The 15635-nt window shown below is 37.7% G+C and overlaps 1 protein-coding gene across 1 annotated transcript; it reads left to right on the top strand.

Annotated features, from left to right (window-relative positions):
- The first annotated feature begins 12503 nt into the window (after positions 1 to 12503).
- On the top strand, positions 12504 to 14027 carry LOC116256740 (transcription factor MYB123-like). Its single transcript, XM_031633207.2, has 2 exons — positions 12504 to 13199; positions 13310 to 14027. The coding sequence occupies exons 1-2, from the start codon at positions 12868 to 12870 to the stop codon at positions 14025 to 14027; spliced, it is 1050 nt and encodes a 349-aa protein (XP_031489067.1). The 5' UTR covers positions 12504 to 12867.
- The last annotated feature ends 1608 nt before the right edge of the window (positions 14028 to 15635 follow it).

The raw sequence follows: 15635 nt of genomic DNA, 5'->3' as shown, positions 1-15635 counted from the left end.
CCTAAGGCTTGAGTGTCTCGTTGTCCTGTCAAGATAACTGGTTCCAAGATTCCATTTTCATGTTTGTCAAGGCCAGTAAATGGCTGGTAGCCATGACGTATGAGTAAATCCAATCCTTTATCATTCTGGCAGAATTTCTTGAATAACGGATGACTTTTGTAATTTGTTTCAGGTTTGGTACCCTTTTTCACCCATACCTGTTTCTTTGGTTTCTGAATGGACAATCTGCTAAGACTTTGAGATATTTCTTCTTCTTTGCAGACTCGAATACTGGGTACCTCAATTGTATATGTTGGTACCGGAATCATTGGGTGCACAAGCCGACTCTGCCTATCCTCTGCATAGATGGTTATAGTATTCCTATTGTGAGTCCATTTGATGCACTGATATAGAGTGGAAGGAACTGCATTGGTAGCATGGATCCACGGTCTGCCAAGCAATAGGTTGAATGAGGGTTCTATATCCACCACATGAAATAAAACCCGATGATACGTCTCAGAGATATTCAGATCTAGACATATACATCCTAGGCATGGTTGTCCTGTTCCGTCATATCCATGGATGAAAATTGACGACGGTGTATAGTCATCTTATGCCTAACTCACGAGCTGTTTGTTGTGGATAGATGTTCAGGCTTGCTCCACCATCAATTAAAACATGAGAAACTCTGGTTCCCCTTGTTTCTACCACTATGTGCAATGCATCATTATGCGATGTACCTCCAATTGGTAGATCTTTATCAGAGAACATGATCAGACCATTTTCACATAATTCAAATGCCCATCCATTTCCTTGGTTAGGGCTAAATCCTCCCTTCCTGACTTCGGGTAAGGGGTCTAATTTCTTGAAAATGGATTCCAATGGTTCAGGGTCGCACACTTGTGACTTATGATCAATCTCTGTCAGATGGTCTTGTTTAACCAGTCCGGTTTGTGCATTGATGGATCATTTATCATGTTTGAAAAGTAATCCAAAGAAATCTAGGGACACTGTATCCCTTTTATTTGTCACCATAATTTGAGGACCTGTTGAAAATCTGACCATCGAAACTATTCCTTACCCATGTTTAGGAAAAGGGTTTTTGAGAATGTCTGGTTGTTCGCTGACTTCTTTGATGATTTCTTTATCAACTGCATCTTACACAATATTTTTAAGTACAAGGCAGTCTCCTGTGTCGTGTCCCGGAGCACGATGAAATTTGTAAAATTGCTCTTTGTTTTTCCCCATCATCGGTGGGGTGTTGGAGACTTTTGGGAGAAACAGAATACCTCTTTCGATCAACATGTGCATGACCTCTTCATAACTCTGTTGTAATAGGGTGAATTTTCTTTCGTATCCCCATCCAGGATGTTTGTTTTTAGTGCCACTGCTACTGCCACTAGCTCTGTCCATTAGCCCTTTATTCTTGGGATATTCTGACTTCTCTTTCTTGAAGGTGGCGGCGTTGGCTACGACGTTGGCTGGAGCATTTTGACTCCTGCTATTCTTCTTTGTATCTTTCCTAACCTTTACCGGAATGACAACATCAAAAACTCCATTTTCAATTCTTTCTTCAATGCATTCTGCCCTCTCGGTGAGATCGATTAAAGACTTGATTGGAGCATTGAAAATGAGGCTCCTTAACGGTTGTGTCAAATTGTTTACGATGAGTCCCAATGCATGGGATTGAGAGATTGGGTCTCTCATGTTGCAAGAAGACCTCCGTCTTTGAATAAAATCTCTCACCTTTTCACTTGGCCTCTGCTTCAAATAGCATAGTGTGGTGATCGTTGGTGCAGTTTCGACATTTTGAATGAACCTTTCAATGAAAAGGTTGATTAACTTGTCAAAATTCTTTAATTCGATTGGGTTGATGTGTTCCCGGTACCATTGTGCAGCAATTCCTTCCAGGCTTCTTGAGAAACATCGAAAGAGGGCCCTGTGATTGTGGCGAAATTTGTAGCATTAAGTAAAGAACATGGCCAAATGTGCCTTTAGGTCTCCATGGCCATCAAATTTGATAAATTTCTTAGACAAGTTTTTTATATGCTTGTCGTTTTCGAAAATTTCGTAGAAATCTTTGCACGTAAAATTCCTTTTATTCTTGCCTTTGAATTGAACTGTGTTCAACTTCTTTTCAACTTCCTGAATTTTTGTTTTCCATGATTCTTCCTTCTTCTTTTTCTTGGGAGTTTGTGGTTCTTCCTCACTACTGGATTCTGTTGTAGTATCTTCAGAAGAGTCGGAACTACTTGATGAATACTTCTTTGTCTTCTTCCCTTCCTTTTTGGCCTTTTCTGCCTGAGCTTGTTCTTCATTGAACATAATCATGTATCTCCAAAATCTTCTATATTCTTCAAATTCTGGATAATTCATTTCTAGCTTGGGAGGTGTTTTTGAGGAGGATTCTTCTCCCTTGTCTCCCATAAAAGTTTGCTCTAGCTCCATTTCAATCCTTCTTCTTTGTTGGCTTCTGGTTTCAACCATAAAGTGGATGTTCACCTTGCAAGAAAAAAAATTGAAAATGTCAGGATTTGAATTGATGAGAGATGACGAATTTTGATTGCATATTAAAAGAAAGATGAGAGTGACAAAACTTGACAAAGTTCAACACAACTTGACAAATTTTGGCTTAACAACAATGTACCGGACATGACAATCTAGGACAGAAGGATATATGGACGGACTTCATCCCACCATTTTACATATCCAGGACCCATTCCTGGACCAAGGATAAGATACAAGTGAGCAAATGATTCCCAACGTTGTTGGACATAGGTGTATATTCTGGACCACTCTTCGATATCTAGTTCACACTCTACAATGGCTCTTTCTGACTCAATTGGATATGCTTTCCTTTGACGCAGTGATAACTGTCTGAGGCAATGCTCCGGATGGTATTCAACTATGAAGAATAGTCCCAATAGAAGACTTCTTTTGACTGGGTTGTAGGTGTATCTTGATGACTTCTCGATCAAAGAAGTCCCAAATGATGATGGAGTCATCCACTTCCTCCATCCTCCTACGGTAGTGTTCCATACTGGACAACTGGTCATCGATATTCTAAAAACGACATGATTGTGGCCCCACATGTTTGTAGAACCATGCTTGTAGTGCAAAGAGACATCCTTCTATCGAGTCTGCATCTCCAATTGAAAATTTGGTCAGTCCTCTGTAAAGAAATGCCAAGGCTTCCATTGCTGCAGATACGTGACGGACTTTGACATGCCCTCATTTTTTGAAGAGGCGGGCTATGTGGAAATCCATTATGTGTTCTTCATTGTTGAAGAAGATAAGACCCGCGGTACAAGTCACAATGGAGTTTTTGTACTTGTCTGCAGCACTTCTAGATAGTGACGCAGGGTAGAAAAATTGGGAATATGTTTCACCAAGTTCTTGTAGTTGAAGATATTGATGTCCATCTTTCTCCAGAAAAGGCCAACTTCGTTTCCCTGTGAGTTTACGAATCACTTCTAGAGTTTTGACTTGACCTTCGTTTACAAGGAACTGGTCTTTCATTTGACCTCTTGGGTCACCTTTTGGTTCTGACAAACGCATAATGCTGGAGAACTCATCAAGAGTGATTGTCATTTCACCCCATGGGAACCAGAATGTGTTGGTCCTTGGGTTCCATCTCTCAGCAACTGCATGGATTAGATTGCCATTGATAGGTTGCATGGCAAGACTAATTGCTTCTTCGAGACCGTAATCTTCTAAGTGGTTCGGAAACATACACCGAAAAGTTGGGTACCATGAAAGATACCACTGAGGTAGGTAGACACCACTTGAGATGATGCAAAGTCCGGATCGACCTTGACACGATCCGAATAGGATGTGCTCATATGGGAAAATGCTTTCTGAGTCCATCTAGACAAGAGAAGGTGTTAGACTTTGACATGAATTGACCCAATAGAGACTCGAGAAGAGTTTTGACGTTGGGTTTGGACATGGACTTAGAGGCAAACATCATATGCATCCAAACAAACAATTAACGAAAAATTGATAATGCATTCCCTAGGACTCCTGCCTATATGCATTGTTTTGAAAATTGGTCTTGGAACCTATGGAGAATAAATGGGTGAATCGTTTTTGATTTATCCAACAATTTAAGGTATGCCTATATACCAAATTTATGGTACTGGCATAAACTCCTCCAAGGGTTTTCTAGATTTGGGCTCTTCAATTCTCCTTGTTCACCCATTGATATACCGGGGCTATTGTCTGTTTCGGTACTAATTGGGGGACTTCTCAGTCTAATTGGGTGGTCCAGTTGTAAGGCTACATCTTGGACTAATGTTAGCTCGGCAACGTGATGACAGGGACATGATATAGGTAAGGATTTGTTTTTCAAAATTCATGAGAAGATGTGAAATAGATGGCTCTATTGCATACATTCCTAAGAGATAGATTTGAAAATTTGAGAGCATACATGAGCTGCATACAATTCCTAAATTGAGGAGGGGTAGGATAAATTGAAATGGAAGAGGTTTATGAAATCTCCTCAATGTATACTATATGATGCCGGTATGCATGTTTATGAAAAATTTTGTGCAATTGATATCTGGCAATGTAAAATAACTTGTATATGATTCAAATAGGTCCTTAGACAAACAATGATGGGTTCCACTGGGTGTGTCATCTGTACGCACCCCACCCCTTTCTCGAAGGGTGTGAATTGCAAATCAGAAAAATTCTTTTAAAATTGAGGTTTTAAAGAAAATTTTCAAGAGAAAGGGATCCGCCCATCGGTACGAGATCCAATCATTCCTGCCACCTTTAATAGGGGTAATTGGACCAATGACTAAGGATCATTTGAATCATGTACGAGTTATTGATGCAAATCCTATATGCTTATGTATTGAGGTTTTGGATTCAAGAACCAAAATTCATTTTGAATAAGTGATTTGAACTTGTTTCGAAAATGAATTTGAAAATTGGAGAGCTTTCAAGTTGATTTAAAAACCTTTGTTTTGGTGTCATTTGATCTGAAATCGGCAATTCTTGAGGATTTTGAAAATTTGAAATTGAGTTCTTTGTTGTGAACTCTAGATGGTTCATGAGTTGAAATTATGATCAACTTTTGGAAAATAACTAAGTTTCCTTAGCAAAAAAACTTGTTTTTTGAATTCTTCTTTTGCCAAATCGTGTGATTTAGTTAGGTAGAGTTCAAAACATTGTTAGAAAATGTGTTGTTTTCCAAACACACTTTGGCCAAGATTATGAATGCATTGTTTGTGTTTTCTTTTGAAGTTAAGAGAAGTTTACAAATTCTTGTTGCAACATGACTTGGTCACTTTTTGCAACTCGAATTTGAATAACTTAACTTCTTAAGAATGTGCATGTGGTGCTATTGATTTTGAGTGAAAGTGAATGCATGAAATGAAAAGGGAAACTATATTAAACATTCATTCTTCTCTCTCTCATAATCTCTCAAGGTTCATTCATATGAAACATACATTCTTCACTCTCTCATAATTTCTCAAAGTTCATTCATATGAAACATACATTATTCACTCTCTCATAATCTCTCAAAGTCCATATTGTAATTACATGCCATGAAATCTACATATAAAGATGATTTTAATTAAAATGTAGGACTTTCTCTAAATGTACTTATTATATGATTAAGCACATGAATTAGAGATGTAGTCCATAAGCTTGAGACTTGACATAAAACTATCAAAATGTTGAAAAATATACAAATGATGTCAAAATCAATTTCTTTTTTTTGGAAATAGATGGGAGACGTGGATGACATCCACTTTTGTCTCAAGGTAGCTAAAAAAAATCAGACCTTTTATTGATTTAGATAGCTGAAAATTATGGACATTGATTCCAATAAAGAGCTTGTTTCTTAGATAGAAATCAGAAGTCCTTGATCAAATTTCAGATTTCGTACTCATGAAATTGTCAACTTCTTTGGATGGTTCTAGGATAGTTGGCATTTCAAATATGTAAAATTTGTCATTCTTAAACCAATTCTTATAAAACATGGTCTGATTTCAACAACATACATACATCTTCGTATGGATTGCTGAAATTAAGCAAATTTTAAAATGAAATGAAAGTGATTTCATAACTTGGTATATGAAAATCAAAATGAACCATCTTCTTAAAATAAGTTTGGAAACATGTTCCAATCTGATTTTAAGAGAGGAAAGCAATTTTTAACAAGAGATTGAACACGCGTATGTATACATATAACAATGTATATATATACATACTTTACTCTTCAAAATGAAATTTCATGAAGGGACCACATAATTCACAAATCATGAAGATTCATGGCTGGGTTCTTTTACGTGGGAACATTGAAAACTTGTTCCAAATCTCCCCTACTACCCTTGATCAATTAAATAAAGCATGAAACAAAATAACTTTAAATAGAAAGGGATAAATGAATGCTCAAGCTAGTTCATCCTTGATTTCGCCATGCAAAGATGGATTACATTCATGAGAATGCATCCATCCTTAATTGGCTTTTTCGTCATATATATATTGCAGCAAGATCACGATCTCACCGTGATATTCTCTTATTGTGGGGAGTTCAAAATGGTTTTAAGTTGGTTATTTTGAAAGGGACGTGGCCTTGGGGCCCTTTTCAAAATTTGATACATGGGTTCATCTTTAAGAAAAACCGACATATGCATGCATGATGAATTAACATGTACATTTAATCATAGGTTTTCCCTACATGGACATCATTCCCAGCCATGAAACAAATGAAAATAAACCCTCCCGCTAGAATTAAAATGAACTAATGAGAAGACAAAATAGATGAGAAATGGTTAAAATCACCTACCTTGCGGTCGGTCTTGATACTTGATCTTCGCCTTCACTTGTTTTCTAAATCAAGCAATCATAAACAAGAATCCAAGCTTGGATTCGAGCTTAGCAAAGCTAGAAGTAGAATAGCTTGGTTGCTGGAATTTGTAGTAGAAAAGAAGGCTTATCACCACGAAAATCCTAAGTAAGGGTTCACTTAAGCACCCTAACTTAGCAAAATCAATGGAGAAAATAGAAGAAAATGAAGAAGAAAGTAAGAGAAAAGAGGGAAGAATACTTGGACGAATCTCTCCTCTCTTCCTTGGTTTTTCCCTCCTAGCTCCTTGGCTGCAGCACTTGATGGAATACCTCAAAATTTCGTCCCCCCCCCTTGGTGGCCAAGGGGAGGTTTATATAGAGGAGGAGGTGGGTTCAACCACCTCCTTAAATTTGCCTTGAAAGATTAATCAAGGCTTAGGGAGATGAAAAATGGAATAATTAGAGTTTTAATGACTTTATTTACTCATTCTTATCCCAATTGCACGAGCTAGGTGGGCTGGGTTAGGTTTGGTCAACTTGGTTGAGACCTAGCTGACCAACATTGACCAAATTTTGGATGAAAATGCCCTTGCACAGGGTTTTGCCTTATTTTGTGCTATTTATTTTTTTTGTTTGAAATCGAGCTTGTTAGGTTAAAACCTAGTTATTAAGCTCCAAATTCCATTGAATTATGATAATCCAATTTAAATTTGAATAAAATTTGAAAATTCTATCAAATTTATCTCGAAAAGGGTGTTTTCATCCATAATTTGATTGAGGATGGATTTCAACTGAATCAAACTTTCGTTTGAAAAATTAAATTTTAATTTGGTATTTGATTTATCTATTTGACAAATCCAAATATTTATTTGCCTTTTATAAGCTAATTTAGGCTCTGTAATCTCAATTTGATCATAGAGGGCAAAATTATCCACATTGGTCTATTTCGACCAATTGACCAAAGTCAAAGCTCAATTGCGAATAGTTTGACTTTGTTTGAGGTAATTTAATAAATTTTAGATAAGAAAGCTCTTAGTTGAGTTAAATTATACTTTAACTGGGTTTAGTCAAAGTGGGTTTGGTTTGGTCAAAGTTTATTTTCGTCCATTAATTGGATCGTGAGAAAGACATACTTTTTGACCAAGCTGAGCTCATGTTGACTGAGTCTAGCTAAGACTTGGGTGCACTAGGGTCGAACCTACTTGAATTAAGTGAGTTTGACCAGCCTAGTTATTGCTTTTCGAAGATTGAAAACTCTTTAAAGAGGACCTAATTAAAGAAGTGAGAGATGCATAAATGTTTCTCTTTTCCTAGGTTTTTAGTTATGATATCATTCATTTCTCCTTGAAAATGGTTTTTTCATTTAATTGGGAGAAAACATTTATTTATTTTTTATTTTTTTTAAATGGGGGGTGTGAACTCTGGGGGACTCTTGACCACACGGGGTAGGTGGGGCCCACACGTGGGTCCCGTGTAGCATTCTAGACTGAATTAAATCCAATTCTTGGATCTAAGTCAAAATTTGAATTTTGCAATTGGACTTGGATTTCAAATGACATTTGCAATTGAATTTGGATTTTAAATGACATTTGTAATTGAATTTGAATGTCAAATCCTAGCTTGGACATAGTTTGGACTCGAAATCCTACATTGGGATTCATGTCATGGGTTAAATTCATGATTCAAATCCAAATTACATTTAGGTTCGAAATTGGCTTTGAAATTGCAAAATTTCACAACTCTTTTGTAAAATTTTCATATTGCTTCAATTTTAATGTGGAAAAATTTAGGGTGATAACAGTGACATTAGAGGATAAAGATATGTGGCTGGAAAGGTTGACATAAAATAGTGCAATGGATCAAAGTCTTCAAGCAGAAGCAATTTGAAAGAAACTGCAAAATATGTATATGCATAAAAATTTCACAAACATGTAACATGATCTCTTTATCCCCTTCATATCAGAAAGGGAGAAGACATGTACTCTTGTGCATCTTAATAAATTTAGCATGCTTATTTCTTAACTTTATAGTATGGAAAGTTAGATGATGAGATGAAGGCGCGGTTCTTGATTGGAACACTACCTAGTTTCCATGATCATCTAATAACCACGATATTGTTTAGAAAAGAAACACTTGGATTAGAGGAGGTAACTAGTGGTCTTTTGTCGTATTAAAAGAATATGAAGAACGAAGGTAATAGTCAATCTCAACTTGAGTGACTAATCATAAAAATAGAGAAAAAAGGTCATAGCAAAACTAGGAAGAAAAAATTTTCTAGAAATAATTCTCTATCTAAATCAAGAGGACCTAATAAACATTTTAGTGATGTAGAATGCTTTTATAGCCAAGAGAAAAGCTATATTCAAAGGTTTTGCAAAAAATCAAAGAAAAACTTAGAGGATCATAAAAGAATCAAAAGAATATAGTATCTATATCATCTTCCTTATCTGTTGTTATTGCAAAACTAAGAATGAGTTAGACGCAGATAGTAATGAGTACTTATATTCAACATATTATGGATCTCTATTTTTAACAAATTGTTGGATTTTGGACATAAGTGCATCAATCATATCATGTTTCCACATGAAAAATGGTTTGATTCCTATGTTTCTTATGATAGATGAACTACCTTTAAGGAAAACAACACTGAATGTAACATTACTGGTAAATGAATTATAAAAAATAAGATGTTTGGAGCAGTGAGGAAGATCAATGAGGCTTAACATGTTCCAGATTCTAAAAAAAAAAAACTTGATATTTTTGTTGTGCTAGCTGATTGCAAGTACACAACATTGAATGGTTCAATTGAAGTCTCAAATGGAGCATTAGTTGTGATCATAGAACAGAGAAAAGACATTTTATACACATTAATATGAAGCACTATGTTAGGCAAAGCTGCAACCGTAGTATTGACTGATGACCAAATGAATGATAGTACTAAAGTATAGCATAAGAGACTCACACATCTAGGAGGAAAAAGTATGCAAGAGATTCACAAACATAAACTATTAAAGGGACACAAAGCTCATGCTTTTATTTCTTGTGAAGGGTGCATACAAGGAAAGTAAGATCAAGTGAGTTGTGAGTATGGGACTCACATAAGCAGAGATGTCTTAAGAATATATCTATATAGATGTCCAGAGCCCAATGCAGCATGCTTCTCTAGTCAGATCACACTATTTCTTAAGCTTCATTGATGATTTTTCTAGAAAGGTTTGGGTTTAACTTATGACACAGAAAAATCTATTTTGAAAATTCAAAGAATGAAAAACCTTTGAAGAAAAGCAAACAAAGCAAGTGTCTATAAAGTGACAATGAAACGAAATTCAAGAACTTAAAGTTCAATGAGTTCTACAAGGCAGAAGGTGTTATAAAGCACTTCACATGTAAAGGAACAACACAATTGAATGGCATGGCAGAAAAGATGAATTTGGCCTTAATAGAGTTTGAATTAATGAGAAGGGCATCAAACTACCCAATTGAATAATTATGAACCTAGCAGACCAAAGAATGAAGATTTCATTCGACCACCCACAATATTAGTGGATTGGCCAAGAAGAGTTAGGAGACCACATCAAAGGTATGGTTACAAGGATTCGATTCATGTGCCTAATTTGGAGATATTGATGAACCAACAAGTTTTGTGGAGACTCTCACTAACAAAGAGAGAAACCACTGATTGATGGCTATGCAAGAAAAATGAACTTGGGATCTAGTGGAGTTTCCCAAGGGCAAGAGATCTATTGGTTGTAAGTGGGTTTATAAGAAAAAAAAAGACAACATCTGACAAAGAAGTTGAGAAATATGAAGTCAAACTTACCACAAAAGGATATGCATAGAGAAAGGGTTAGATTACAATGACATTGTCTCTCACTATATGGGTGATACTTACATTAGTTACATTGCTTAATTTAGAAATACATCAACTTCATGTAAAACAGCTTTTTGTATGAAAAAATAGGAGATCAAATTTATATCTAGCAGCTTAGGCAAAGAAGATTGGGTCTATAAGTTTAAGAAGTCATTCTAAGACCTAAAGCAATCAGTGTGACAATGGTACAAATGTTTTGATTCTTTTATGGTTAGTTCTGATTATTTACATTATGACTATGATTGTTGTGTGTACTTCAAGGTGTTGAAAGACAATTCATACATGTTTTTATCCTTTTACATTGATGACATGCTTGTTGCTGCTGAGAACAAGTATGAATTTACAAGGCTAAAGTCATAGTTAAGTATAGAATTTACTATGAATGATCTTGGAGAAGCAAAGAAGATTCTTGGCAGGGAAAAAGGATAGGATGACAAGTTATGGGTGAATAAGGGAAGTTGTGTGCAAAAGATTCTTTGCAAGTTCAACATGATGATACTCAACCGGTCTCAGTACCATTACCAACTGACCAAAAATTGACCAAAGGTGGCAATCCTCAGTCAAAAGAAGATGTGGAGCAAATGACAAAAGTAACTAGTAAAAATGCTATAAGTTGTGTGTGGTGAGCAGATTCATGAGCAATCCAGATAAGATGTATTGGTTAGCAAGTAAAATATTCTCAGATATCTTGCAGGATCACCAGTTAAGTGCATCATGTTGATCAATCGATATTGGCATGTAAGGTAATCGGTTACTTGGATGCAAATCATGTGGAGATGTAGACACCAAACTATCAATGACTAGATACATGTTTTCCTTGTGTGGTGGACTGATTTCATAAAAGTCTGAACCACAACTCTCTCTATTATAGAACCTACATATATTGCTGTAATAGAAGCTACAAAAGAAGCATTATGATTGAAGGGACTACTACGATAACTTGATTTTAATCAGAAAGGAAAATGCAGCAGATATGTTCAAGAAGTGGTAATTCAAAGTAAATTCAACAAAATGTTTAAACTTGATCAACGTTGTCGATTCTCAAGGTCAATGAGTTAACTCGTGCAAGCCAAGGTAGAGAATGTTGAGATTAGCTTAAACGTGAATGCAGACAGGTCAGTGAAAGAAGCTTGCATAAAGTAGGTGGCAAAGCAAAAGGTGGTGGATCCTTCACAAAGACAAAGAAATCAAGCCCTTAGTGGCATTTTCCTTTTGTTGTTTATCCTGATTATTTTTAATAATGGTTTAAGGGTTTGTCTGATGGAAAGCCTTTACTATAACCTCATAGTGAAGGCTTATATCGTGTGCTTCCAAGAGAGAGAAAGAGAAATAAAAGGTTTTTCTCCTTTTGTTTGATGGTGGATATCGGTGTTTTGAAGGAACCACCGTAATTTTTGTGTGTTTATTTTTCTCTTCTCTTCATTTACCTGTACTTGTTCTTCGGCACTCATATTTTAAGGGATGCATAACAAGAAGGAACATGGGCACTTGTTGGCGGTGGGGCCTTCTCTCTCTCTCTCTCTCTCTCTCTCATTTTTGTTGCTGTTTATGTACTTAAAAAATGTGTCAAACATGCATGCAGGTAAATTTATTACGCTTCACTTGCGATTTTGCGGAAATGTTAGATCTTTCTCACGCTTGTAAAATCCATCTTTGTAGCTTGATGGCGCTCTCGGCTGCTGTCTAGTTCCTCACTACCCAAATAACCTTTCTTTTTTCAGATATATATGTAAAATTTTCCAAGAAATGGGTTAGTTCTTTTTAACATGAATTAACTTTATCGTAAATTGAAATTTATAATGACATAGAACGTTTAAAATATTACGTCCCGCCGTGCCCCCACTCGTATGGAACCCTCGTATCTCGTGTGCGTGCGAGCGTATTTCATATATATATATATATATATATATATATATATATATATATATATATAAAGAAAATGAAATTATCCATGAGCTGAGGCGGGGCCCATTCTCTTGAGGCGATAGAGTGGATCGACGCTAGTTTATGCTCGTACGTGGTCCCCACCCTCCACAAATACAAAAAGGAAGAACTCGCCTTCTCGCTCTTTCTGTCCTTTAACTCTCTCGTTTCTCTCTCTTCGTTTCTCCGTCCAACCTGATCCCTATCTTGCCCTCATCGTCTCCGATCGAGTTGCACCGCGGCCTCAACTGGACTGAACACGGAAGAAAGGTCAACGTCGGTTCCTGTGGATGAGGAATCCGGTGAGATCGGACACCGTCGGCGGAAGTGGCTCCTCTTCCGGCAGAGGAGGAGGCGTGAGCAAGACGACGCCGTGCTGCAGCAAGGAAGGGCTGAAGCGAGGGCCATGGACGCCGGAGGAGGACGAGCTCCTCGCCACCTACATCAAGAAGGAAGGCGAGGGCCGGTGGCGGACTCTCCCCAAGCGTGCCGGCCTCCTCCGCTGCGGAAAGAGCTGCAGACTCCGCTGGATGAACTACCTCCGCCCTTCAGTCAAGCGCGGTCCAATCGCCCCCGACGAGGAGGACCTCATCCTCCGCCTCCACCGCCTCCTCGGAAACAGGTTTGCAGTTTCAGTTTCCGCTCTCTCTCTCTCTGCCTCCCTGCCACCCTCTCTCTCTGTCTCTTTCTCGATTTCCATGAGTGATGGTGGAGTCGTGAAATGAATTTCAGGTGGTCGCTCATCGCCGGAAGAATTCCTGGACGGACTGACAATGAGATCAAGAACTACTGGAACACCCACCTCAGCAAGAAGCTCATAAGCCAAGGGATAGATCCAAGGACTCACAAACCCTTACCAGATGCACCAACAAACTCTAGCCCTAACCCTAATTCCAAGTCAGATGCTCAGCCCACACCTTCGTTCCTCACTCCCATCCCTACCCAACTTCCGTTTCCCCCCACACACCTCCCAGTTCCTTCCAATCTGGTCCTTTCCCCGCCGCAGTCGCCGCTTCCACCTCCTCCTCCACCTCCACCTCCACCTCCTCCTCCTTGTTCTCTTCCCTATGCAGCTTCTCTCCCCCATGATCATCTTCACCAGAACCAAAACATGCATCTGCAGATGAGTGGTGACCATTTCGGATCCGCCCGAGGCGAGATGATGATGCTGATGATGAGTGGTGCCCCTCCTGGAGACAAGAGTGATGACAGAGGAAACAGTGATGATGTTGACGAAGTAGATTACTGCACGGATGACATATTCTCTTCTTTCCTGAACTCGCTCATAAACGAAGACGTGCACATTCAACAGCAGACGCACGGCCATCTGATTGCGCCAGTTGATGATCCTCTAGCTTATCATGCCCAGGATGATAGCGGTGGAAAGAAGTGGTCTCATGGAGATCATAACCACTGTGAGATCCCTCCACGTAGAGATCATGATGTATAAAGAGCTTGGTTCCTGAGAGATTCCTGCACCAAGAGATGATCTTTCAAGAGAAGAAATGAATAGTTCCCCAGTTTTTTGGTTTCATGACAGTCTTCCACTGTTATTGTTGCTTCTATTACTGCTACTGTGATTACTACTACCACCACCACCACCACCACTACTAGTAGTGATGATAATGCTGTTGCTGCTACTATTATGATTGTTGTAGAATAGCATGAGTATGACTTATGCTTTTAATATGGGAAGCAATGCACACGAATTTTCTGTTGTTTGCATTGCAACCTGTATGTAGTTTGTATTGGAATTGCTTCTTTTTTGTTGTTTAATGGGTACTTATTATTAATAAGGAACTTCTGTTGTTAATTACGTGAAGCAAAGAAGAAAAAGAAACTGCATAACCAGTTTCAGGTACCGAACTTGGCATTGAGTTTATGGGATGGTCACCCAGAATTGTTTCTTCCATTCATCCTTCCTCTATCGACGAAGAAGAAAAGAAATATAACATCGTAAGAGAAGACGAAACATGAATATCTAAAATTTCCCCTCGATTTGTACATCAACGGAGCTGTTTTTCTTGTCTTCTGCCTTCATTTTGTTCGAAATCATGGTATCAGCAACATGCAATAAGTCAAGTTGCACGTGTACCTGTGCTACAAAGGAACGAACAGCCTAGTAACATGAAATCTCATGTAGAGTAATCCCATCGCTTTCACTGTCAAAAATTTCCATATAGATGCACACTGACTTGCTTCTTTTGAACTGAAATCCCTCGAAGAAAGGTTGTTTTGAAAGTGAATTTTAACTAATCAGAAAAAAATTGCTCTTCAATTGAAACTTCCAACGATCTGTGGGACAAAACAAATAGGATGGTTGTTTGTCCACTGCCGTGAGATTTGTTACTACTACTAATTAGAATTCTATGTGAAGTGAATTTCTCTTTGTGAACATAATTGGCATAACAGTTAGCTCTACATTAAAATCTTGCATTATATGGGAAACGACCTTCGGCAACAATGCATCCGGCAATAATAGACAGCGCCCCAAAGTGATTTTCGGTTGACAAGTACTCAGGGAATGTTCTTTGTGAAATTTAACTTGTGAAGTTAGAGCAACCCCTAATCACTCCAAGAATAATTCATGCGTGGATGTTTACTATATTATACAACAAAAATGTGTTAATTATATTATACAATAAAAATGATAGTCAAATTCTATGCAGTCTAAACACCCATTGCAACATTGATTCACATAAGATCCCTTTTTTTATACAGTCGGATCGAATGTACTTCACTAAAGACATAGGAAGGCAGATCTAGGAGTAAAGTTTTGGAATGAAGAAAGAACAAAGGAGATCTTTTACATGTTCTTGTTCGTATGGATAGGATATCTTAATGTGGTAAAGATCGTGACAATGAAGTATCTTGACCATGGTTACCTATGTTAGCTGCAGTTGATAAAATGCTCTTCTAATTACATATGCATGAGAAAGCAAGATAACGTGCACTTGACTATGAAATATTTGCCTCAATGACATTATTACTCATGAAAGGTTGTTAGAAAAATCGTGTAGAATGCAAGCATTATTTGAAAGCTGACGTTTTGATCTAC

This window comes from Nymphaea colorata, chromosome 6, assembly GCF_008831285.2.
Source record: "Nymphaea colorata isolate Beijing-Zhang1983 chromosome 6, ASM883128v2, whole genome shotgun sequence".
Lineage (NCBI taxonomy): Eukaryota > Viridiplantae > Streptophyta > Magnoliopsida > Nymphaeales > Nymphaeaceae > Nymphaea > Nymphaea colorata.
Note: the sequence above shows the minus strand (reverse complement) of the source record. Positions and strands in the feature narration are given on the sequence as shown.